General features: G+C 39.4%; 1 protein-coding gene across 4 annotated transcripts in view; it reads right to left on the reverse strand.

Moving 5' to 3' along the window:
* The window catches only part of LOC107135730, a 174,544-nt gene that overhangs the window by 83,470 nt on the left and 64,519 nt on the right, over positions 1-26,555 (reverse strand). For all 4 annotated transcript variants that reach the window (XM_048788550.1, XM_015477739.2, XM_015477738.2 and 1 more), the window contains one exon: positions 9,069-9,310. In XM_048788550.1, coding sequence (XP_048644507.1) covers positions 9,069-9,286 — 218 coding nt within the window. In that variant the 5' untranslated portion in view covers positions 9,287-9,310. The remainder of the gene's footprint in view (positions 1-9,068; positions 9,311-26,555) is intronic.

Here is a 26,555-nt window from a genome sequence, read left to right on the forward strand (position 1 = left end):
GAGGGGAGGGGAGGGGGGATAGTAGAGGATAGGAAAGGCAGCAGAACACAACAGACACTAGTATGGCAATATGTAAGTCAATGGATGTGTAACTGATGTAATTCTGCAATCTGTATATGGGGTAAAAATGGGAGTTCATAACCCACTTGAATCAAAGTGTGAAATATGATATATCAAGAAATTTGTAATGTTTTGAACAACCAACAATAAAAAATTTAAAAAAAATAAAAATAAAAATCTTTTAGTAGTTTATTAAGTGCTTATTAACTACTAACATCTGATGAGATTCTTTTCTATGTTCTGGGTACCTCATAATAGCCCCTCCACTTTAAAAATAAGGGTATAAGGCCAAAGAGATACTAACTAGTTTGCCTAAGGAGTAGAATACAGGAAGGAGTAGAATCAGAATTAAAACCTGAGTAGTCTGGCACCAAAGGCTGTCCTCTTTACTGCTTCTCAGCATAGGTAACATATTGGGCCAGACAATAAAATACATACGTGATGTATCTCGGACACGTCTTCAGGCCTGCTTCACATCCTCTGAGCCCCACGGTTACACTCCAATACTGGTGTGGCAACCAGCCTGCTCAGGCTGAGCCCACAGCACCTTGCCTCAGCCGCGTGGAGAATCCTTTGCCTTCTGCCCTGGGTATCTCTCCCCACAACCTCATGGGACTTGCAGGAATTTGCTCCTTGAGTATTTCACATCCACCCACTTGGAAGAGACAGGGTGCTAACACCTGCAGGGACAAGACACTGTAGTTCCTAGCTTGTGATGTTCAGATCTTATCATTACAAGAGGGAAAATTCATAAGCTGTATAAGAATTATACATATAAATTTATGATTAAGAAGCCAGGGGCTGGGGATATAGCTCAGTTGGTAGAGTGATTGCCTCGCATGCACAAGGCCCTGGGTTCAGTCCCCAGCACCACCAAAAAAAAAAAAAAAAGAAAGAAAAAAAGAAGCCAGAAAACTGATTCAAACTATACAAATATAGGAGCACAGATAAATGGAATAAATAGGAAGCTGCATTTAAAAGTAGATCAGATAAGCAGTGAGATCCCGTCTCTAAATAAAATACAAAAAAGGGCTGGGATGTGGCTCAGTGGTTGAGTGCTCCTGAGTTCAATCCCTGGTACCAAAGGGAAAAAAAACGGGGGGTGGGGGATTAGAACATGGCCACATTTCCTCATCTACTTGTTATCTGAGCTACCTCCTATGACAACAGCTGACTAGATACAACAGAGACAGACCTATAAACACTGAGTCTAAAATAATTACAATCTAACTGTTGACTGAAAAAGGAAGTCTGTGGAGCCCTGATTTAGAAAATCCAGGGTCCTGTGAAAATGCAGAAATGGGAACTTGAACCTAATGAAGGGTGGTATTTGGAAGATCAGGAAAAATCAGACTAGTGAAGAACTTCCAGAATACTCCAGGAGGAAGCAACGGTTGAGCCAAAGATACAGAGGAGACAAGCAGAGCTGAGGGGCTTGCAAGGACCCATGGGTATTGCAGGGAGGAAGGGACTGTGAAGGATGGATAGATGGGACATGAGGCTACAACCGAAATTTCTCTCAGGTCTCTGTGGCTGGGATATTTCTCTCATTTTAGCATATATCCTTCAGAAGCCAAAGAGGACTTAACAAAGAGAACCCCAGAGCATGGCGTGCACCTCCCAATGAAGGGAGTTCACAACAAGTTCATCACATTTGTGTTCTTCTGATGAGCAGTGTGAGCAGGGACCTGGGCCTTCTTTGCACCTAGGCATTCCTGATATGAAAGCCCTATCCCTTAGCTCTCCTCAGGTGACATGTCTTAGAACAGGCCAGTTCCTGTCTTCTCCTTTCACTTCTAAACCAGCCATGGCTGAACTAAGCCGGCACCATTAGGGATGGGTCCAGGGGATGCTCGGTGGATGTCTTCTCTGAAAGCTTGCTTTGCAGATTCCTGGTATGAGTATCCAGTAACATGTAGCAAGACCAGTCACGGGAGAGAGACCTGTCACACAGTCCCAAGAGATAGTGCTTCTTCAGGCCATTGACAAGAAAAACCCCAGGGGATCCAGCATTGTCCAAGAAGGAGTTACTTTGTTTAGCTTTTTCAAGGAACATTCATCAGAGATAAAATATGTGCTAGGCAAGGTAATATCCTCAGGATATATAAAGGAATAAGCCATTGTCCTATCCTCGAAGGCCCCATAGTCTAATGGGGGCCATGGGCATACAAATTAACCCCACACTCCAATGGGGGAAGTGCAATCCTAGGCTCACTGGACCATATGATGGGGAAGGAAAGGAAGCAGCCTTTCCCGTGAGAAGGTCAGGGAGGGTTTCCAGGGAAGAAGTCCCTTGAATAGCTTCCCCACACCAGGCACACAAGGAGGTGTGTCTCACCCGAAGAACTGCTCAACAATGGTTGGCTCACCTGAGCAACCCTAGACTTCTAAACACATCTGTCTAGTTTACAAAGAACTGTAGGGCCCTCAAATGCCTTGAGCTGAAACACATCTTAGGATCTCATGGGGCTCCAGGCTCACTGCCACAAACATTGGTTATTACTGCACTGCATGTGGATCAACAATAATTAAACCAAGAACTGGTTACTTACCCTCTTCCAAAATACCAGATCAGGGGTGGTACGGTGAAGAGGTATCTAGAGAGCTTTCTGATGGACTGATGTTAGACGAAGCCATTTTTCCATTGCTCATATGAAGATGGAACCAATAAAATGGAACTAAACACCTACACAAGGCCAGGCTACCATGCCTGAATAAGCAGCCAAGCCCCTGTTCTCTGCACGATTTGGCTTCAAGTGGAGCAAACTGGGTGTCTGTCGAAGGTATGCTGGCTTCTCTAATGCAGTTTTCTTGTTTCTGCATGTGATACTGCCTATGGCTTTAGAGCATGATGCTAAAGCTGTAGAATTCAACATCAGGTATTGCTCCCCTCTCTTGTTCTCTTGAGACTTGCTAATAACGGTAGGAAGTGGGGAATACAATCCAGGAGCTGACACAGGAATATAATGATTATGTAATAGTCCATTTTTCATTCCTATAATGAAATAGTGAAGACTGTATAACTTTATAAGGAAAACAGTTCCATTTAGTTCATAGTTCTGGAGGTTCAAGGGCACCAAGATATCATCTTGGTTCTGGTGAGGACCTCATGGTAAATGGCACCGTAATAGCTGGAGCATGTGCAAGAGGAAGAATCACATCCTGAGACTCAAGATAGAGAACAATTTAGGCTCCTCTTTATAATAATTCATTCTAACTCGGGTTTCATAAGAACTACCTTTAATCTGTTTTTAGGGCCCCACCCTGAATGACTTAAAGCTCTCCCATTGGACACCACCATTTAAAGGTCCCCTCACTTCTATATCACCACACCAAGGACCAACACATGAACTTCCAGGGGACAAATCCCATTTCAAGCTACAGCCATTATATGATAGCATTCTTTGCTTGTCTCCTCTGTGCCAGGCACTAGAGAGGGGTTTGCAAATATCACCCCAGTTAGACCTTACAAGAAGACTCTTACTCACTCTTTCTTTTTTTTTAATTCACTCTTTTAAACAAGTGACGAATCTGAGGCAGAGAAATATTAAGTGCCTTGGGTCACACAGTTGTACAGAGGAAGAAAAGGTTGGAGCGGGGAAGAGAAGACGCGTCTGATTCCAGACCACACTCCTTGTTAAGCAGTGCTGCTTCTTACAGGTAAAATAAAACAGACTTGCTTATATTTATTTGCTCTTTGCCACCAAGTGAAAATAAAATATAGATGTAATCCTTGCTTTTCACTTGAAAAAAAAAATACAAAACAAGCAGATCTTAATTAAATTAGTAACAGGCTGCTTACTCACCTCCTTCCAAAATACCAGATTGAAGGGTGGGAGGAGACACTGCAAAGACAGCCATAAGCTGCAGGACACAGGCTCTCAGCCTCAGTCCCACCCTTCCATGCTCTGCTTTGACTCTAGGGGCACACAATCTCCTTTGCGCAGGCTTCTGATTTGGTTCTAGCCTTGGGAGGCATTAGGGGAAGTTCAGAAGGCAGGAGGAGGGGAAGAAAGAACCCTTTCTCTTCCAGTTCTGGCACCACTCAGCTTTGGCTCCCATTATTTCCGCATCCAGCCCCAGCACTGAGCATCAACTGGTCATTCCCAGAACTGTCTTGACACAGTCTGCCTCCAGGGTTCCAGTACCCAGTCAGGCCCCCATTCTCTGCAGTCGTGGCCTCTGGTAACCTGACTTCCTCTGTAATTTCCCAGCCTTAAATATAAGAACATTTGCTGAAGTGCTAATCTTTGCATGACATTAATGTCCCCTTTTGGCTCTGTGAGTTATTTCAACCTCTGCAGCACCAAAGCCCTGTGTTAAATTCTCTCTGTTTGAAAGACCTGAAGCGGTTTCCATCTTCCTGACTGCTCCCCAGTTGACACGCCCCACATGTCTACATCCATAGTGGTTAGAAGAGATACTCCCAGGACTTTCACGGATTCCTCCTCAGCACCCTGCTTGTGCTATCTCAGGCACACTTCCCCGGCTTTGATCCTACCTGATAATAACATCTATAGTGTACTATCATTTTATGTGCTTTGCAAACATTACCCATAATTATTATGCCTAACCTAGGGGGCTATACAATATTTTAAAATATTAATTGTCAATACTAAGGCCGAGGTCACACAGTGATTCAAAGGAGGAAAGTCTGGATTGGAACCAAGGCCTCTTTGGCCCTCACCAACCTCTTCCCTCTACTCTCCTGCATTCTCTTTCCTCTTATCTCTCTGTGCAAAGGCCTTTGGGTCTCCTTGAGCTGTGCTTTCAGGCTCCTTTCTTGTCTCCTTGCTTCCTATTCCTTTCTTTCTTTCTTTCTATTACCTGAGATAAGATGTCTACCTTTAAAAAGAGTCTCCTACTTCCTGCCCTCAAAGGGACTGAGTTCTGACCACTTGGTTCCTAAAGAAGTTCTTTTCTACGGTCTCAGATCTTGCTAGGACCACCCTTACAAGCCCAGTCACTTAACCCTCTCCTACGGGTCTGACTTTCACCTTGGCTTGGTCCTCTCCCCTCAGCTGGGCCTTCTCCCACTTGGAGAATCTTCCACTATTTGCATAACAAAGAGAGCTGACCAACTCCCATCTGATGGGGGTGCAGGTCTTGAGAGGTAAAATGAGAGAGGATATTAGAAGCTTAATAGACATCCTGAGGACATCTGCTTTAAAGATTATTTAGGAATGAACTAGTTACCATATCAATGGCTGAAGTGCTAATACAGACATTAGATATTCCAAGACAGAGCTGCTTCTCCTCTGCACCCTCAAGGTTTGCCTGACAGTACTCATTTATACTCTATTTTATAAAGTTTGGGGAACCTTTTTTGTTGTTGTTGTTCTGCGCTTGGAACCCAAGGCCTTATACACGCTAGGCAAGAGCTCTACCACTGAGCTATGCCCCCAGCCCTGATGAACTGTTTTGAACAATCTGTGCAAAGATAAATTTCAGTCCCAATAGGTCAGAACTTAAACATAATTTGAAAAACAAACTGATAATGTCAAATTGTTGGCATCCAGATACCCATTTTCTTTCTTTTAGATTTGGCTATCAAGGCAAAGGTAGAAATGGAGAAAACCAACACTGAGATTTTTTTTTTTTAAAGGAAGAACAGGTACATTTACTAAGTATGTGCAATTTGTCAAGCCCTGTGCTCAAGGCCCCAAATGCCTTATCTCATTTAATCCTCGTAACAATCCCCAGTGGTGGTTTCTAGTACAGTTACAGCCTCCATGTTATAGACAAGGCAACTGAGTCTCAAACAGATTAAGAACCCTGTCCCCAGGCTTTGCTGGAGGAGGCAGGTGTCACCTGCCAGCTTATCCACGGGGCCGCACCCTTAACCAGCATGCCACCTGTCTCCCCTTACTGGCCAGTCCCCAGTTCCCGCCCGGCACGTCTCTCCTCAGCAGTTTGGCCCTGAATACACTTCAGGATAACTTCCTTCATTGTGATAAGCAGGGCCCACGATCTCTGACAGCTGTTCCCCGCTCTTCATCATCATCTGAAACAATCAGTAAGCATTAGAGAGTACTTTTCCCTTTACAAAGGTGATAATTAGATAACAAGCTGAGATTAAAGTAATTACAGTTAGACAGCTGGCGAGGCAGCACAGTCATGTTGAAATACTGTTGGTACTTCAGCATCTGGTTCTAATAACAGCATAGGCTAAAGGATTTTACATTAATTACAGAACATAATTTAATATAAACATATTTAATTACAATTGATGAGCGATAAACTATTCAAGAATGACTTAACCCCTTCCGTGTGTCAAAGTGATGGGAACTCTGGGCAGCCTGTGGCCTGTTCCGCTGTCTTGCTCACCCTCCCCAGCCGGCCCTCCACCACTCCCTGGCCCACTCTCCTGGAGAAACCCCCTCAAGGAAGGAAGGTTCTAGGCAGCTCAGGCTGGGATGCGGCACTGCGGCCTCAGCAGCTGCTCTCCTCCTGGACCAAGAAGGCAAGTTCACCCTCCTGGCCTGATGGTCCCCGCATCCTCTCTCCTCCATAGCTTTGCTTCTGACAGTCCATGAGTGGCCTACTAAACAATTCTCAGATCTCTCAGAATACATTTAAAGGTAATCCATCTTCTTTACAAAACCATGACCAGTGAGTCCCTGGGCACAATATTCAGGGTATTTTCACCATTTGAGGGTCAATATGTCCTAACATCTAGACTTCTACCTGGGAAAAGACACTATTCTGGCAGGAATTCTCCCTTACAAGCTGCCAAAACCTCCATCTCTACCCCAAAACTGGCAGAGGTAGACCTTGGTAAAAAGCAGTTTATAACAAATTCGGATCCCACAGAAATCATCTCCACTGGATAAAGGACTCAACCGTTCTCAACACGGTCTTTCCAGACATCCCTTCTTAAATGAGAGATGTTCCAAAGCCACAAAAAACAAACACTGGTTGTACTGAGGTGTCTTAAGAGTTCACCCAAAGAAGGTCCAAGACTGACTGTTCCTAAGAAAGACGGCATAGCCCCGTATGCATTGGAAAATTCACCATCAAATTTCCCCACTTGACAAATGATGGGTAATTAAACTTCAAATACTGTTTTTTACCTTTTGCTGTGGATTTTTAAAGTACAAAGCACACATTCTCCTCAAAGCCAAAATGAGTGCTGCAAATGACAGTTTATGATTCACAAGTAAGCAAGCGTAATCTGCTTTCTAGAGGAATTACTGACAGATGCATAGAAAGGGAAATAAGTGTGCAGACTCAGGACCAAGCAGCTCGCAAGAAACAGGTGCTCTCCAAGTGGAAGTTGTACCACACATGCCCTTTTGAAAAAAAGAAGCAGTGTTGTCTGAGGATGTAGCTCAGGGATAGAGAGCTTGCCTAGCAAGTGTGAGGCCCTGGGTTCCACCCCCAGCACTGGAAAATAAGAAGAAATTTAAGCAAATCTGCAATCTGAGTGAGAACTCTAAGGTATTTTTGATAGATTAAGCACTCCTTTGGAAGTGAGGGAGGGACCAGAATGAAAAGACTCCAAAAGATGTCTATCACAAAACTTGCACACAAAATGTTCACAGTCGTATTATTTATAACAGCCAAAAGAGCTAACAATTCAACTATCTTATCAACCGATTAATAAACATACGGTGGCATAGCCACACAATGGAATAGTATTTAGCCATATAAAGGCACAGAGTACTAGTAGATGCCCTAACATAGATGAACCTTGAAAATATCATGCTAAGTAAAAGAAATCAGACACCAAAGACTACAGACTGTGTGATTTCACTTATAGGGAATGTCTGTAATAGGCGAATCCATAGAATTAGAAAGTAGATTAGTGGTTATCCATGGGTGGGAAGAGAGCGGAATTGAGAGTGAGGGCTAACAGATATGGGACTACCTGTTGGGGGTATGAAAATATTCTGGAACTTGATGGTGGTGGTGATTGCATAACATTGAGAATTTACTAAAAGCCATTGAATTGCATACTTTAAAATGATTAAAATATTAAATTAAATTTTATCTCAAAAAAATGTTTTTTTAAAAGCTACCAATCTAGGTAATAAACTTAATCCCACCAGGGAATCCCAGGAACCTGTGTAAAGTATACACCGCAGGGTGATCTCACCCGGAGGGGAGGAAGCTGGGAATTTATACACTGACTCCCACCAGCCAGTAGTTGAAGGCTGATTCTGGAAAGGCACCCCCATTCCTCGGCATTTCTAGTCTGGCTGCAAAAGGGACTCCGGTGGCCAGAGAAAGTCCTTAGACAAGAAAATGTCGATACTGGCAATTGCCAGCCAGACCAAGAGCACTGACAGTCTCTGTTACCCTCTCACAGACTTGCTTTGAGATTAGTATAAAACGCTTCACAGAGCTGGACTTAATTCTTGATAAATGTGAGTTATTTTTATGGAAGACTCAACACGGGCTCAACAACTTGATCAAAACCACACAGCTAATGCAAGGTTGGTTATTTACACAAGTCTTTCTATAGGACACAATCTTCCATATAGAGAATTAAATTAACTCAATACATACTCACCAATCTTGCAAACACACCAATCAGAAGGCAACTGTTATCAGCATTCAGAAGATACAATATGCATCTTCACATCTTCCCTCCCTCTCCCTGTTAGGTGTCCTCAGTGGAGGAAGCAGCTGCTTTTCTCACAAAAAGGCCTTGAGGATTGATGTTAATATCTGCTCAAGTTGCCCAGCATGTGAACATGATGTGGTTTATTGTGTCAGTTATTTGAGACTCAAAGCCTGTGCATTTGCTGACAATTTACTGCAAAGAATCAAGATACACGAACACCTGAGACTTCAGGACACGCACAGCAACACAGTCCTCACTCACATATAGATCCTTCTGTTCTCCCCTGGAATAACCTGAGCTACAGGCCTCTCTACAAAAAAGTTGGGCATGCAGAGAAAAAATGGAGGGATATCGTCCCAGGATGCTTTACTTGAACTCCCAGCCAAGGATGCCTTAGAGGGTCAAAGTGAGGCTCTGGAGCTGCAGAACCCATGCTTACCTGATCAGGTAATGGTTGATAATGGTGTCGAAGTAGCTGTAGTACACGACATTGTTCACGTGCCCATACTGGTCATTGTCCTGCCATCTTGTCTGGATGGGCAAGAAGTACCCATAGGCCTTGTGCTGCCGATGACAATCCTCATGTCTCTGGATCTTGGATGAAGCAGCCAAGGAACAGGCATTCCTAGGAAGCATCCTGGAAACCCAAGAAGCCATAGTGCCCGCTGCCTCGGAGAGGACCTTCAGTGAGAAAGCAACAGTGGATAAGAAGGTTTTTCAGAGAACTGGATTTTAGTTTTGCAAAAGCATCTACATTGAATGTTGGCCACTGGTTTCAAAAGAACATTAGGAAATAAATCTGCCTTATAATCTAGGTCCTTGTCACAAACTCTATGAACCTTTTTAAAGAACTCCTTACTAAAAAGATTTCTGGCACACACTACCAGAAGCAGGTGAAGCCTCTGTCTGAATTTTACCAGGAGGAATTTATAGTATGTTTATATGGAGGTGTTTTATTCCATGAAGTATTTTCAGTGAGCTGAAATCTACAAGTCCCTAAGAGTAGAAAAGCATAGCTCAGAGCATCAGTGTAAGATAAGATGTTTACCAGAAGACATTATCAAGAGGGCCTGCCAACAGTTAAGTTTTTTTCCAAAATTATATTAATTTTTTAACAAATCATGCTCCATAGAAAAACATTTAAATATGCATCTACAAAGGGAAGAAAATCCAACAACCCCAAAATACTCGGTATTAACAATTCCATGTATATTATTCTAGTTTTACATACATAAGTGTACATTTTTAATAGGATCCTAATGGGATCAGACTGTATATTGTTTTATAATCTCCTGCTCTAAATAGTAAATCACCAATGTACTTAGATATTCTCCATCTTCTGTAGCATTAAATTCCATTATATTCATTGCATTGATGCACCAGAATTTCTCAAATCCCCTATTGTTTCATATTTAGGATTTTTATTCCCATTTTGGTCATGGGAAAGATCTTTACCAATAAATCTTCACGTGTATTCATGATTATTTTCTTAGGATAAATTCCGAGATGCAAAATTGCTGGGTCAAAGGGCAGATGAAGTGTTAAGGCTTTTGGTATAAATTAATGCCTTCCAGAGAGGTGGTACCAATTTATCCCCTCCCCAGCAGCGAATGAGCAAGCCAATTTCCCTGTCAATTGTAAAATGCTTTGTCAATTTGACTGTGTTCTCTCATTTCCATACAAATTTAATGAAATGTGCTAAGTGGAAAGATGACTGCTGCTACTAGCAATGATGGAATAACTAGTATCAGAATAACCCCTCTGTTTGAGAACAACTATGAAAGCCAGATTAAACGTAAAAGAAGAGCTGTCGGAAGGTACTGAGAAATAATGAAGGCAGCAGGACTTTAGAGGCTGCATTCCTGGGGGCAGGGTGACACACGTGGCATTTGCCACTTCTGCTTCCCATTGGGGTATTTGCCAGTTGCCACATGGGGAATAAAGGCTGAAGAGAGAGCAGCAATCCAGATCTTGTGTGGTTTTGCTGCACTGGAGGAGGAGACAATTTTGAAAGGCCTATACCATCCTAGAGAAAAGTGTGTTAGAGAAGCGAGCATGCAGCTCCCTCTCAGGCACCGGAAGCTCCTCAGCAGCTCTGAACAAGACAGAAAGCAGCAAGCAACCGTCACGAAACTGAAAGTCTATGGAGAAAATAGGAGTCTCATAGTGCTGAGGATACAGAAATCAGCTTGCAGAGCTTCTGAGAAGGACAAAATCCTCAGCAAAACTAGCAATAAAGTGAAAAGACATCCCTCCGAACAGGAAAAATATTTACAAATCACATATGTGATAGAAACCTAGTATTCAGAATATATAAAGAACTTTTACAACTCAACAATAAAAGGACAAATAATCCCATGAAAAATTGGGTAAAGATCTATTGTGTTCCTTTTCCCCTGCTATCCAAAAAAGGCTACTTCTTCAGAGTAAGTACAAATCTCAAATTGACCTACATTAGCTTTTTTTGGGGGGGAGGGGTCTGAACTCAGGGGCACTTGACCACTGAGCCACATCCCCAACCTTATTTGGTATTTTATTTAGAAACAGGGTCTCACTGAGTTGTTTAGTACCTTGCTTTTGCTGAGGCTGGCTTTGAACTCATGAACCTCCTGCCTCAGCCTCCTGAGCCGCTGGGATTACAGGCGTGCACCACCGTGCCTGGCACTTATATCAGCTTTGATCAAGGTTAAAGGTATCTGACCCATGTCACCTGTCATTCAGCAGAAAACCAACTTCTCTCTAGCAGAACATGATAGATAACTCCAGAATCTCTGCAACTTTTTATATACAGGATCTGGCATTCAACAAAAAACTACAAGGCCTACCAGGAAAGAAGTATACATGACAAAGAAAACCCAAAGGAATTTTTAAAAATCCAGTGAAAACAGCCCCACAGACTCAGATTTTAAGATAACTATGATTACAATGTATCAGAGATTAAGATTAATATCCTTCCTACCACATGAAGAATTCTAAAATTGGGGGGGGGGAGATGTTAAAACCCTCACAGAAAAGTAAGCAAAAGCCACAAGCAGACAAGGCACAGAGAAAGATATTTAACGTGCTCTTTGAACATGAAAAACTGAACAACATCTTTCATAACAAGAGAAATGCAAATTCTAAGTACATGGAGATACCATTCTCAATTATCAGATTTGGTACACATTACACAGCTTGATAGCATCCTCTATTGATAGGGCCTTTGAAAGGGCCTTGAGGAAGGCCCTATCAATACATTGTGGTAGGAAGGTCCCCACCTTTAAGGAGGGTAATGTGACAATGTCTACTAAAGCCATCGTGAGTTTTAGCCTCCAACTCACAATAAGAATACACCTTGAAGATAAAACACACAAAAATACCTATGACAAGATGCACCACTGTTAGTAATGGAAAAATATTGGGGGGAAAACATCTTTAAGAGATTTGATTGAATAAGCTATAGAACCCTCACACAATGAATATCACACAGCAGGAAAGAGACTAAAGAAGATGTGAAAAAGAAAAATCAAAGTGCAAAAAATTATATAGTATGCTATTTTGTGTAAAAAATAAGGGGAATTAAGATAACATAAATATATTTTCTGTACTTATATTTACAAAATAATAACTCAGGAAAATTGAAGCAGAAACCAATGAACCGGTATTAACAAGGGGGATAGAGGAGGAGAGGAGAGAAACACTGTTCTGAATACACCTTTTTATGTCATTTTGAGTTTTGGAACCAGGTTAATGTTTTGGAAGAAGATGATGATGATGTCAAATTTATGATGGAGGGTGGAGAAAACCTAAAATGGAATATAAATAGAAACAAATGAACTTTACTGGATTTCAAATGAATCACATTGACCGGGGAAAAATAACTATTTTTGACTATACACCTTCAGTCTAAAGACACAAAGATCTGTTAACAAATTGAACAATAGTTAGAAGCTTTTTGTGTGTTTTTTTTAATGTTCTGTTTTGTTTTGTTTTCATAGTAATAGGGTTAGCAATTCTTAGTCTGCTTCTTGTGACTCGAAGCCCAGACAAATGAGTAAATACAATGAGGTTTGGATGAACCAGGTTCTCACCTGCAGAAAGAACTTGCAAATACTGTACAGAGAGAAGCAAGACTAAAATGAATCTTCTGGTGTTAGACAGAATTTGGGAGTATTGATATGAACTCACAGATTCAAGACAGAGATTTTGGAGATGAGATCCCCTAGTTCTGTTGAGCCTAGACCCAAAGGCACTCCAGTAGCCCTTAATGTCCAGATTTTAATTTCTAAATACCATTCTCCACAAAAGGAAACCACAGCTCTTTGAAGAAATGACTGTTTCAGACATTGAGGCAGAGAAAGTAAAAGGCGATCCTGCAGCATCCTGTCAGGAATGCTCAAAGATCGTGAGGTATGCCAAAAGTTCAAGGAGCCCATGTCATGGACTCCCATTGGCTCCATCTGGAACAGTTGAACATCAAATTCGAAGAAAAAGACTTTCAAAGCAACAAGAGCAAGTGGAATTATCCAATGGAAACAACAGAGGACAACACAAAAGAATAACATTTTTCAAGTACTCAAATCATTGCAGAGCTAGAATTTTATACCCAAGGAAACTATTCCTCAAAAATGAAAGGAAAGCCATAATTTTGAGATGAGCAAAACAGAAAATTCATCCTGAGTCGACCTATAATAAGAGAAATGCTAAAAGGAGCTCCTTAGGCAGGAGAAAAAACATCCTCAATGAAAGAATAATAATGCAGAAAATAAAAGCAATGGAAAGGGTAGAGAAGTGAATAAATTTGAATTGATATTGACTATTTAAAATGGTAACAAAAATTTCTTCTGTGCTTTAGAGATATAAAATTAAAACTTCCCACATCAGTAGCAGAAGAGATAGGACAGTACATTTGGTTCCAGTGCTATAAGGTACCTGCATTTTGGGGCAAGTGATAACAATCCTAATTCAACAATGATTACAATAAATTAAGGATGCATGGCATAACCTCCAGGATAGTCCCCAAAATAGAAAAAAAGTGTTAAACAATCTCAACCCTAAAAAAGCAATATTTGAGGTAAAAGAAAAAAATAATGAGACCAACAAAAAAACAACATTAAGATAAAGGAATTGAGTGAAATGGTAATAATTACATTAGTAATGATTAAATACTCCAGATAAAGGGCAAAGACTGTCAAGATGAATTTTTTTAAAAATCCAAATACATGTTACTTATAAGAAATTTATCTTAAATAGAAAGATTCAGAAAAGTTGGGAGTAAAAGGGTAGAAGGCATATGTTAATAAGAAAGGAAGGCTGGTATAGATATGCTAGTGGTATAGATATGTTAATAAGATATGTTATAGATATGGTATAGATATGTTAATAAGAAAGGAAGGCTGGTATAGATATGCAAGAAACAAAAATTAAGAAAGCCAAAAGCACATTAGACAAAATCCCAACCACACTGTGTAGCATTAATACTCCTCTCTTTGATAAAAGAACAAGCAGAAAATAAATTAGTTAAAATAAAGGAAATTAGAACAACATGATTAACTTAACACAGTACACAACTATTGTATTTTTATATGGAGCAGTTACCAAAATAAAACATGTTCTGGACCATAAAGCAAGTCTCAACAAATTCCAAAGAAAAAAACCAAACAAGCATGCTCCCTGACCACACTGGAATTCATTTTAAAGTCAATAAAAATAACAACAAAGAACTTTTTAAAAATCCCCAAATGCCTGAAAGTCAATCAATAAAGCTGTAAATAGCTTATGCATCAAATAAGAACTCATATTGGAAATAAGAATATTCTCAACAGAATGATAAAGAAAATATTAATATGAACTTGTGAGACACAGCCATTCTGTGTGTAGATAAAAATATAAATAAATTAAAAGCCCAAGGATGGAAATCAGTAATCTCAAGAAGCTTTGAAGAAAAGAGCAAATTAAAATCAAAGAAAAGCATAAGAGAACAATAGTAAAGATAAGGAAAAAAGTCAATGAAATGGAAAAAATCATAATAAAGCAGAGGTAGTCAATCTTTCTGTGAATGGACAGATGGTGAAAATATTAGACATTGTGGGTTATAATATCTATATGGAGTTCTCTGCCATTGTAACACAAAAGCAGATATAGACAGTATATAAACAAATGGATATGGCTAAGTTCCAATAAAACTGTGTTTACAAACACAGGTGATGGTTTACATCTGACCCATTAGTCACATTTTGCCAATATCTGTACAAGAGGAATACATAAAGTATTTTTTTAAGTGGGTTGTTGGGGGGGACGTTAAAATGATTAAAATCCTGGTAAGATTGTAAAGAAAAAACAGAAGGCAAAAACTGTCAACATACAGAAAAAAAAGGGGGGGGAGACACCACTATAGATCTTCAAGGCATTAAAAAGAGATAGTATAAATAACTTGAGAACAATAAATGTAATAATTCAGATGAGATGGACAAATTCATTCTTAGAAATACTAACTTATCAAAACTGACACAAGAAGAAATAGAAAATCCAAACCTTTATTTGTCCTTTAAATATATGTGTCAGTAATTAAAATCCTACCCACAAAGAAAACTTCCACCCCTAATGGAACTCATCAGTGAATTCTTCCAACATTCCAGGAATTAAAATCAATGTTGTATAAATTATTCAAAAGCAGATAAAATAAAATCACTTCTGAACTCATATTTTGAGGCCTTGATACACAACAATAATGGAAAAGTGTTACAAGAAAGAAGTACAGGTCAATCTCTCTCTCATAAAAATAAATGAAAAAATTTGGGAAAGTCAAATACAGATATTATGAAATCAAATCTTGTGATATGTAAAAAGAATAAATCCTTAGCTAATCTATCACAATAATATAAAACTGGTTTAATATTTGAAAATCAATAAAATTTACCCCCATTGACTAAGTAAATGAGAAAAGCTATGTAGTAGTAACTAAATAGATGTAAGGGGGAGTGATGAAATTCAGTGCTCACTCATGATTTTTAAATATCTCAACAAACTAGGAATAGAAGGGAATATCTTTAAACTAATGAAATAATGGCCTTTTTTCAGATCAACAGAAAATATAATAATGGTAAAATATTGAAATGCTTCTCCCTGAGATTGGAAGACAAGGATGTCTGCAATCACTACTTCTAGTGGATATTATACTGGTAGGGCAAAGAAAATTAAAGTCTTTTGAAAAAAAAAACTATCATGGTTCATAAGGGATATGATTTTAACATATAATATTCAAAATAAATTAATGAACAAGAATTAAAAAGTCAAACAAGAATTATCAAAATCATTGGATGTAGATATAGTTAAAAATCAACTGTACTTCCTAATACTACACTAAACAATTAGAAAGTGAAATTTTTAAAACAATACCATTTTAATTAATATAATGTAAACCACCTAAGAATAGCTAGCATCAAAAGCATCCCATAGGAAAATGCCTAATAACAAATGTGTAAGAGCTATACACTGAAAACTGCAAAACACTACTGAGAGAAACTTAGGAAAATCTACATAAATGGAGGGATATACCATGTCCATGGATTAGAAGACCAAGTATTGTCAAAGTGTCAATTCTCCCAATTGCTCTACATGTTCAAAGTAATCCCAATTAAAATCCTAGCTAACCTGCCTATGAAAATTAATAAACTGATCCTAAAATTTTACATGGAAAGACAAAAGACTTAGAACAGCCAAAACAGAGATGAAAAAAGAAGTTGAAGAACTTACATTGTCAAATATCAAGATTTATTATAATGTATAGATAAAATAGTGGTAACACTGTATACCACAGTGGTATAAAATAGTGGCACATGATAGATAAATATATCAATGGAACAGAACAGAGAGTCTAAAAACCAGATGCACTCACTCATAAGACCACATAATTTATAAAACAAGTACCAATGAAGGAAAAGATATTTTTAATATAGTTAATATTTTGAATTAAATCTTATCCTATCTCAAAGTATGCCAAGAAATTCCTCATGGATAACAGGACTAAATATAAACAAACAAAAAAACCAATTAAGCTTCTAGAAAGTAATACAGGATATATTTGTAACATTGGGGTGAACAAAATAATGTCTTAATGCAGGAGAGTAAGTGGGGGGTATTCATCAAAAAATACAAAGTTTCAGTTAGAAAAATGCAACAGTTCTATCTTACAACGTGGAGATTATAATTAACAACAATGTATTGTGTTCTTGAAAATAGCTAAGTGTAGATTTTAAGTGTTCTCATCCCACACAAAAAAATAATAAGTATGTGATCAGATGAATATGTTAATTAGCCATCCCACAATGCACCTATATTCCAAAACCTCATGTCCTACATGATAAATATAAACAATGTTTGTAAATTTAAAAAATTACTCAAATATAATTTATCATAAAAGATGAATAAATCGAATTTCTTTAAATTTAAGAACTTATGTTTACCAAAAGACATAAGTATATAATACATACGTAAAATATGTTGAGATTTTCTACAAATCAATGCGAAAAAAAGACAGCCCAACTTAAAAATAAATAAACAAAAGACTTTATAGACTTAATAAAAGGGGATACCCATGGCCAATAAACACAGTAAGAGTAACTAAACATCATTAATCATCAAGGAAATTAAAATTAAAAAACACAAGGGTTTTCCTTTTAAACTCTTCAGAATGCCTACAATTCTCTTGCATATGTGAGGATGTGGAATAACTAGAACTTTATTATTTTGGTGGTGGCGATATAAATTGCTGTCAAGAGCTGCCCTGAACAGGAGCTGAGCACTGGCCCCTTAGTCTTGAGTAATGGGGGTGTGGAACTAGCATCGCACAAAGGGCAAGGCAGGTGGGCCTCACCTTTGCTCCCCAAGGGAGTGCGGCTCTGGGAGTGGGCATTACCCAATGGTACTGGGCTCCCCCACCCCTGTGTTTGCTGTAACAGAACCCCCTTGCCTTGTTTGGATGGAATTTTCTAAGGAATGTCCACCCTCTAAATAAAAACAGGATGTGCTGTCTCTCTGGCCTCTTGCTTCTTGCCTCCCTCGTTCCCCTTGCCCTCCAACATGGGAGCTGAAGTCTCAGAGCCACCCCTGAACCCAGAAAAAGGTATTTCTGTGTTTGTGTGGTCTTTTCATTGTCAGCCCAAATTCACACGGAGTGACCCTGACTCTGTCACCCACATGGGACGTGGGCAATAAATTGCTACATATAATTTAGAAATCTATTTTTAGTGTCTACTAAAATTACAAATGCATATATGCTATGATCCAGCAATTCTACTCCTGGGTATAAAACCAATAGAAATGCATACATATGTATACCAAAACACACACACAAGACACATAGTAGCATTATTCCTGTTTGCATCAAACAAGAAACAACACTTTCATCAATACTCAAACCAACCAACAAATGATAGCAGAGTCATACAACAGAATATGATATAGCAATGAAAAATAATGACTTTCTGCTACACAGAATCACACTAATAAATCTCACAGACGTAATTTTGAGGGAAAGAAGACAAACACTGCACAATTTCATTTATATGAAGTCATAAACATCAGAAGTAATTTATAGTGATGGAAATCAGAATGGTATTTACTTTTGAGTGGTGGATAATGACAAAGGACATAAAGAAGCCTTCTATAGTGTTATTAGTGTTCTAAGCCTTTGTCCAGGGGTGATGACATCAGTATGTTACTTTGCAGAATTTATAAAACTTCATCGAGCTTCTTACATTTATGAATGTGTTATACTTCAAAAAATTTCCTCCCATAAAATGTGCTATGTGGACAGAAGTTATACAACTACACTAAGTTAGTGTTTAGAGCAGGTTTTCATTTTTTTTTTCCTAGACCAAGAATATATCTCTTGGCCATTCATCCTGATGCAAACTCAGAAGACTAGAGGAAAGCAAGATTCTTCTGTGTGGGGTCAGCTCTCTGTTACTGTAACAAATACCTGAGACAATCAACTTAAAAAAAGGTTTGTTTGGGCTCATTTGTAGAAGTTTCAGACCATAATCCACTGATCCAGAAAAAAAATCCAACTATCCTCTTTTCAAGGGGATAACCCCATGATTGGAGACCTCTCACTAGACCCTACCTCTGAAAGGCTCTACACCCTCCCACCAGCACCACACTGAGGACCAATCTTTTAATAGTAGGATATGGGAAGATCCTCCAGATCCAAATCAGGGCATCCTTTGTATTCACATAATGGCTTGTTAGGTTAGCTGCCTTGTGGACATGCATACATGTGGACAGGTCCGAGTAGGCATTGGCATGCACGTGGACTTTAACTCTCACCTAACAGAAGAAAAAGCAATGACTTAAGAGTCCTTGGTGACCTTCCAATAACCAGCCATCCAAGTGACATTTATCATGAGAAGGGTCTTATTACACTTTTACATTTTTACCATAAACCTTCCTAAGGGATCGGCCTTCACCATCTGTGACTTTTGAAAACACACAAACTGACCCTGGTCCACAAGAGCACTACAAAAATCTCAAAACAAAAGAAAGCTCTGTAGGATACTGAGTTCCTCAGTGGCATTTTGACTGACTGCAGTGAGACAGTGGAGAAGAGTCATTCTTAGGAACAATTTTAAAGAACGTGGCATGATGCAAAGACAACCAGCGGTGACATAGGCTTCATTGCCGTTCAGATTTTACAAATAATATTAAGACCATTCTGAACCCTTTGGGGAATGTGCCTGAATGTCCCAAAGAGAGTTGCTGTAACTGGGCCCTTTCCTGAAGTCTAGGTGTGTGGGGGAGGGGCGGGGAGGTGGATCCTGCCATGCATAGACATTCTCAGGGAACTGTGAAGATATTAGCTATTTTACTCAATTTATTCCACGCTGAAACATAATAGTACATTATAAAATCTGTTTTGATTTTACTTAATCTAATGAAAAAATGTTCATCTTTTTGATAAGTGCTCATTAGCCATTTTTTTCTGACATAAACAGACAAGAAGATGTTCTTGTGCTGTATTTAAAACCCAACTCAGCTAATTACAGTGCAATGACTCAAAGAACAAAATCAGCGTACTGAAGTTTCTCACTTGAATTGCCTTTATAGTTGAATTAAAAATCTTTAAAAAAAAAAATTAAAAGGGCCCTAGCAGTGTGTTTTACACTTAGGTGAAATAATGTTTAAGTAAACAAAGGCCGAAGTCTAGCACATGATAGAAGTTTTCGAATTTTCTGGTCAATTGCTCCCTAAGAGCAGTTGCTGAATTTGCCAACAGAGGTAACTGCTCACTTCTTGGCAGGGAGGGGTGCTCTCTTTTTTGGCAGCAGTGATGAATTTGTATAAAAAATTCATCATATTTCATCCAGTCCCTTGTGAGAGCAAACGTACATGTAGATCATATCTGGTCAGAGTTGGAGCCAGTAGGATGGGTGAAGCTAAATGGTCCACATAAGACTCGATCTCACCTATAACCCAGGTTCCTGCTCATGATCTTTAGGAATATAGATGATTTGGGATTTGGGCTATAACACTATCCTCAATGAGTCTGAAAGAATTAATGCCATTTCCCAAAACTATTTGATTTCAACTCCAAGAAAAATCTTAACTCGCATAATCAGACTTTGGGGGTATCTTAAATGTGGTTATGACTCAAAGGGTCATTTTGTGAATTTTTTTAAAAAAAATCATTTTTTATTATAAAATACATTCACTTGAAACTAGAAATTCTGAGAATTATCTTAGATCTATGACTCATAAATTATGCTTATTCTACCCAAACTCCTATCAGAAAGAGGAATAAGCAAAATGAATTAAATATATCACTTTTTTCTACTCTAAGAAGTCAGTATTTAAGTGAGCATCTGTAGGATTTTTTCTTTTTTAAGGTTCTGTTGAATGAAGAACAAAATAACAAGAGAATAGTCTACTCCTGGGTTGATGCAGACTGGGTTGCCTGAGTCTCCTTCATAAATGACTTTGCTAGCATTTAACAGTCGATAGACATCAGATATTAAGAAAAAATTATGCATCTCAAGTCTTGCAGGGATTCAGATTACACTAGGGTGTGTTGTTTAAGAAATGTTTCTTCTTTATTAACAGAGCTGTAAGCACAGGACAGCTGAACCCTGAAGCAACCATGCAAGGCTTACGGATTAAGAACTCGAGTGGAGGAGGCAGAGGTTCACATGCCCACCCTGCCACCTCCCCTTCAAGGGAACGAGGACAGGATTCCTCACTTCTCCAGGCTTCATAAGTGAGTAAGTCATGGGGCGAAATAACACCGGCTTTGTTGCCGTGAACATTCTACAAGGTGAGACATGAAAAGCACTTAGTTCAAGGCCATCACATTATCGGGATTCAAAAACGTGGCTTGCAAGAAAGAATCACCCACAGGACATGAGGCTCGAAGACCTTTCTGTTCGTCTTCCGTGTCATGCTGCGTGTCATTGTCAACATTCCAGGGAACTTCTGGAGTTAAAAGGTGAACTTTTCCCTGTACCATATTAATTGATCAGTTTCAGGCATCAGATCCTCAAAGTTGACGTTTTTATCATTTTGATCTAATTTCAGTGCTCTTTATTAAATATCACCCCAAAATGTCAGTATGTACAAGGAATCGGGGCATGATGGTACACTTAGTAGTCATCACAGGTCACTAGAAAACTGCATCTTTTCTGAAATCCTACTGCCGGGCTTATGTTGCCCTTAATCCACTTTGTCCCAGCATCCAAGATAACATAGTTGTCCAATGTCCTACTTACAGGACAGCTTATATATATCCCAGTGTTCTATTTATAGAACAATCCATTTTCATTCTTAATGAGAATAAAGGACATGTAAGCTCTAGATTGTGACTTCTAACCCACTTTAACACACATGTCATTTTCCTTGAAATACGCTTGGAACTGATGGGGTTTGTTGTTGTTGATGTCATATATATATATATATATATATATAAAACATTAGGATACATTTTGATGTAATCACAAAAGCATGGAATATAATTTGCTCTGATTCAGTCCCTAGCACTTCCTGCCCTTTCCCTTGCCCTGTTCCCCTCCTTCTACTCTACTAATATTTGTGTAATTTATTTATAGTTTTTTTTTAAATTAGTGTCTTGTGGATATACTCGTTGTTGGGATTCACTGTGCTGGGGTTTTAATACTCTTGGAACAAAGGAAACACCTGCTGACATATTAGTTGATGGGAAGGGGCCATGTTTGTTTTACTCTGGTTTTGACCATCACAATGGAAATCATCAGTGTTCCCCAATGTTATGCATGCTTATTGAAGCTAACCCAAACACCTTATTCCTACCCATTAATATGAAAAAAACTAATTGTCACTCATTATTGAATGCTCACTAAGTTCCAAGAACTGAACGACACTCTTTCATAGACTATTTCATTTAATCCTTAAATTACCCTAGACAATGAGCACTGACATCCTTACATTACAAAGTGAGAACCAGAGAGGTTAAGCAGTGGATAGGGTGCTATGGTTTGAAAGATAGTGTCCCATCCAAAATCCACATGGAGACTTAATCCCATTGTGGTGGTATTAAGAGTTAGGACCTTTTGGGAATGATTAAGTCATTGGTACCTTTTTAAAGGGTTAGAAGAAACTAGCTGAGGTCCTTTTTACCTTTCTCTCTCTTCCTCCATGTGAGGAAAAGAGAGTTCAAGGTGCCATCTTGAAAGGAGAGACTGGGGTCCTCATCAGCCCTTAATAGTTGATCCCCTCTTCCATGTGCAGATAATCTTCCAGCCCTCTAAATCAGTAATCTCCAAAGTGTGGGATGTGTATCAAAGGGCTATCCAGAATGATTCAATCCATGAGAAGCATGGAAGGAAGGAAGGAAGGAAATTCTAGAACTTCTATTCAAGTTTATTTTATTCACATCAAGAAAAAGAGAGAAGTTAAGTATTAATAGAATAGAATATACAGCTTGATGCCGACACACTTATAGAGAAACCTGAAATGTCCTAAGGGAAGGGGATTCCATGCTAGGAAGTGGCATCCCCCTTGGGCAGGGCCTGGATAAGTAGCTTTATACATTGTATATTAAGTACAAATGGCTTTAAAATGATGCCTTCCAAAATGTTGGGGTGGGGGTAAGCATTGAAGATCATACAAAAACATAAGTAGAGGCATAAATATGCCACACGCAAGAGAACGGCAGAGCTTACTTTTTCTGTACTACCTATTACAATTTCTTTGTCTGCCACCATATGGGGTAAAAATGAGGAAGTAATCAGGTCGGTCAAAAAATTGGACAAAAGAAGCTACATTAGTAATGATGAGCGTTTCCTAACACCTTTGCTGTGTCTTATTCAATTACAGAGTTTTGGTGAACTTGATAAGAAGCACTTAGAAGTCTCTCATGACACACGTTGCCTACCCAACATCCATTCTCACAGTCTTCCTTGCTGAAAGAATCCTGATTTTTGGAACGGATGACTTGATTCTCCAGATTCCCTTGCGGGCACAGGCAGCCATGTCACCCCATATTTGGCAATGAGAAGCAAAGTCTGCTGGAGATAGCAGGGAAAAGTTTTTGATTCATGAACACAAGCCTCCCTCCTCCTCACTCCTTTGCAGTTCTGACGCAGGAGACATGACTCCTCCCTCTTCCCTTCTGTCTGGAATTCTGATGTGAGACCAAGAGCAGCCACATTGTGGCCATGAAGCAAAAAGCACAAAGACAAAGACAGCAGAGAGAAAAGATAAGGGGTCTGGAACCATCCCTGGGCTGTGAGTAAAAATAGACTCAGATTCAGGCAAACCACTGAAGCCCACTGTCTGTTACATGAAGCCAAACACAATCCTCTTTTGAGGTTTAGAACTTAACATCAAAAGACAAAAGGCCACACATCAATGGAAACACAAGTTCTTCCTGCCGTTTTTCAAGTGGCTGAGATTACACACAGAAACAACATGGCAATAATCAACGTGTTACCTAGTCTATAAATACTGCTAGAAAATAGGCTGGCTGTTCATGCAACATTCCGTAAACATTAGTATGTGTTTTTTTTTTCACATTTACATCTATATTTTTTTTTTAATTTTTAATATTTTTATTTTTTAGTTATCGGCGGACACAACATCTTTGTTTGTATGTGGTGCTGAGGATCGAACCCGGGCCACACGCATGCCAGGCGAGCGCGCTACCGCTTGAGCCACATCCCCAGCCCCCTACATCTATATTTTTAATGGAAAGACCACACGAACTAAGTTTGTCCCTTAAACTTTATAATGAGCTAAAGACAAACATAGACATCTCAAAAGAGTTAACAAATTAATGAACTCTCTGACAGGAGTATACGAGTGCAACCCATTATCTACTTTTATTTTTATTTAAAATCCCTTTATGATAAATATGCCACATGCACTTGATAAAATATTGGAGCACCACAGATGAGCATTCAATGAAAAATGCATCTCCTCTAAAGCTATTTATACAAATAGTTACCAAATGCAGGGTTGGGCTAGTTGAATGGTCAAGAAACCATTAGACGTATTGAGGTCTCTCTATCCATCCTCTCTCAAATCATTCACTACTTTTCTGCAATTATATATTTGTCAGTGTGACTGTTTAATTCACATCCATCTCCTTCTCCAGACAGGGGCTCTTTGAGGACAGAAATCCATTGTTAGGGTTTTATTACAGGCCCTGATCCTATCAAGCACTCACCAAATAAACATCTGCTGAATGGATGAATGAGTGAATACTGATGAGGATGAGAAATAATGAAGTTCTGATTTCAAGACAACAGCATGCACACAATAAATATAGACTATTTTTCTTTGTCAAATAAAATAAATTGGAGTCATGAAGTTCTGGAGAACTGAACCCAAACTGCTCTTTGCCACTCAGTGACCTCTGTCAAGAACTGGGAGGGACGTAGATGTCAGAGACAAAAAGGGCCACACCCATTATTCAAGTCAAGACTTTCTTTTTTTTTTTTTTAATTTTATTTTATTTATTTTTTTTTATTGTTGGTTGTTCAAAACATTACATAGTTCTTGATATATCATCTTTCANCCTTGTGTTACATGCTGTCCACAGGAAGAAGTTTTTCATCCTTATCTCTCAAAGTTTCCTTATTTATAAACAGAAGGTTCTGATACTTGAGAGATTTCTGGTGTTAAGAAGCCTGGCTGGGGGGGAGGGGGAAGGGCCATCCATAAGCCAACCCCCCTCTCCTGATGCAATGTAATTTGCCTCCAGTAAAGGAAACTTTTATCTGTAACACTACAGACCCACCACTTGACTGACACCCTGAACATGGCCAGGGAGAGTTAGTGATAAGAGGTGGGCAGCCAGTGCTACCCCCAAGCCAACCCTCACCTGTTCCCCGGGAAGAACAAAACAAGGGTTTCCCAGGTCACAGTGATAGCTGGGCTGCTGGATTCTGATCCAGCCTTGTAGGGATCTTCCTCTTCTCCTCCTGAGGTTGACGACAGAATACATGAGGATGCAGGAAAAGGCAGCCATTCAGTGTAAAGATTGAATAAGAGTCACCCACAAAATTGTTTATTGTATTTTTGCAGACACTTCCACACTGAGACCACTGTGAAAAATCTCCTCTGCTGCGGTTTGAATGTTTGTCTACTCCACAACTCATTGAAATTTAATTTCCCATGAAATAGTAATAAGAACTGGGGGATGCGGTGGTTCTTAAAATCTATTTTAATTTTTAATTGGCACGCAGTAATTGTATGTATTTATGGGGTACCGTGTGGCATTTTGACACACATACACAATTTGTAAGGATCAGATCAGGGTAACTGGCGCAGGTATCACTTCAGACATTTATCACCTCTTTCTATTGGGAATAATCTATTCATTCGCTGATGGATACCTAAGTTTATTCCATATCTTTGCTATTGTGAATAGTGCTACAATAAACATGTGATGGAGATGTCTCTTCAGGATACTGATTGCAGATTCCTTTGGGTCTATACCCAGTGTAGGACTGCTGCATCTTGTGATGGTTCTACTTCTAGTTTTTTGTTTCCAATGATGCCTGCACAATTTACATTCAAGAAGTAGGACCCTGAAGAGGTGATTAGGCCAGGAGGGCTTTGCCCTGACAGGTGGTTTAGTGCCTTTTAAAAATGGATTTTTAGGAGCAAAGGCTCATGACTCAGCGGTAGAGCGTTCACCTAGCACATGTGAGGTCCTGGATTCGATCCTCAGCACCATGTTCTCTCTCTGTGCTCTTCTGCTCTCATATCATGTGAAGAACGGTGTGCCTCCCTTCTAGTGGATATAGCGTTTAAGGCACCATCTTGGAAGCAGAGACTGCACCCTTAATAGACATGAAACCTGACAGGGTCTTCATCTTGAACTTCCCAGCCTCCAGAACTGTGAGAAATAAATTTCTTGGTTTTTTGGTTTTGGGGTTTTTTTTGGGGGGGGGATTGAACTCAGGGACACTCAACCACTGAGCCACATCCCCAGCCCTATTTTGTATTTTATTTAGAGACGGGGTCTTACTGAGTTGCTTAGTGCCTTGCCATTGCTGAGGCTGGCTTTGAACTCACGATCCTCCTGCCTCAGCCTCCTGAGCCCCTGGGATTACAGGCATGTGCCACCATACCTGGTCGAGAAATAAATTCTGTACTTTATAAATCACCCAGTACTACTTGGTCAAGGATACAATGGAGTCAACGAGCATAGGAAGAGAAAAAACTCTGAAGATTGGTGTAAACAACAAAAAATGAAGAGGCCATGGTAAAGACAGAGAAAAGGTAGGAGGTGACAAGAGGGAGCATAGCTTCCCTGTGTCTGATTCTCCTCTATGAAAATGGGAGTGAGTCATGTTAAGTCTTGAATTCAGGTGCAAAATGCCAGCTGCACAAATGGAGGCTGGGAAGTTTCCTATGAGAATCAGGAGTGTGAGCTGATGACAAGGTCAATGTAACACACAGTGTCATAGGT

This window comes from Marmota marmota, unplaced genomic scaffold (genome assembly GCF_001458135.2).
Source record: "Marmota marmota marmota unplaced genomic scaffold, marMar, whole genome shotgun sequence".
In the NCBI taxonomy this organism is placed as follows: domain Eukaryota; kingdom Metazoa; phylum Chordata; class Mammalia; order Rodentia; family Sciuridae; genus Marmota; species Marmota marmota.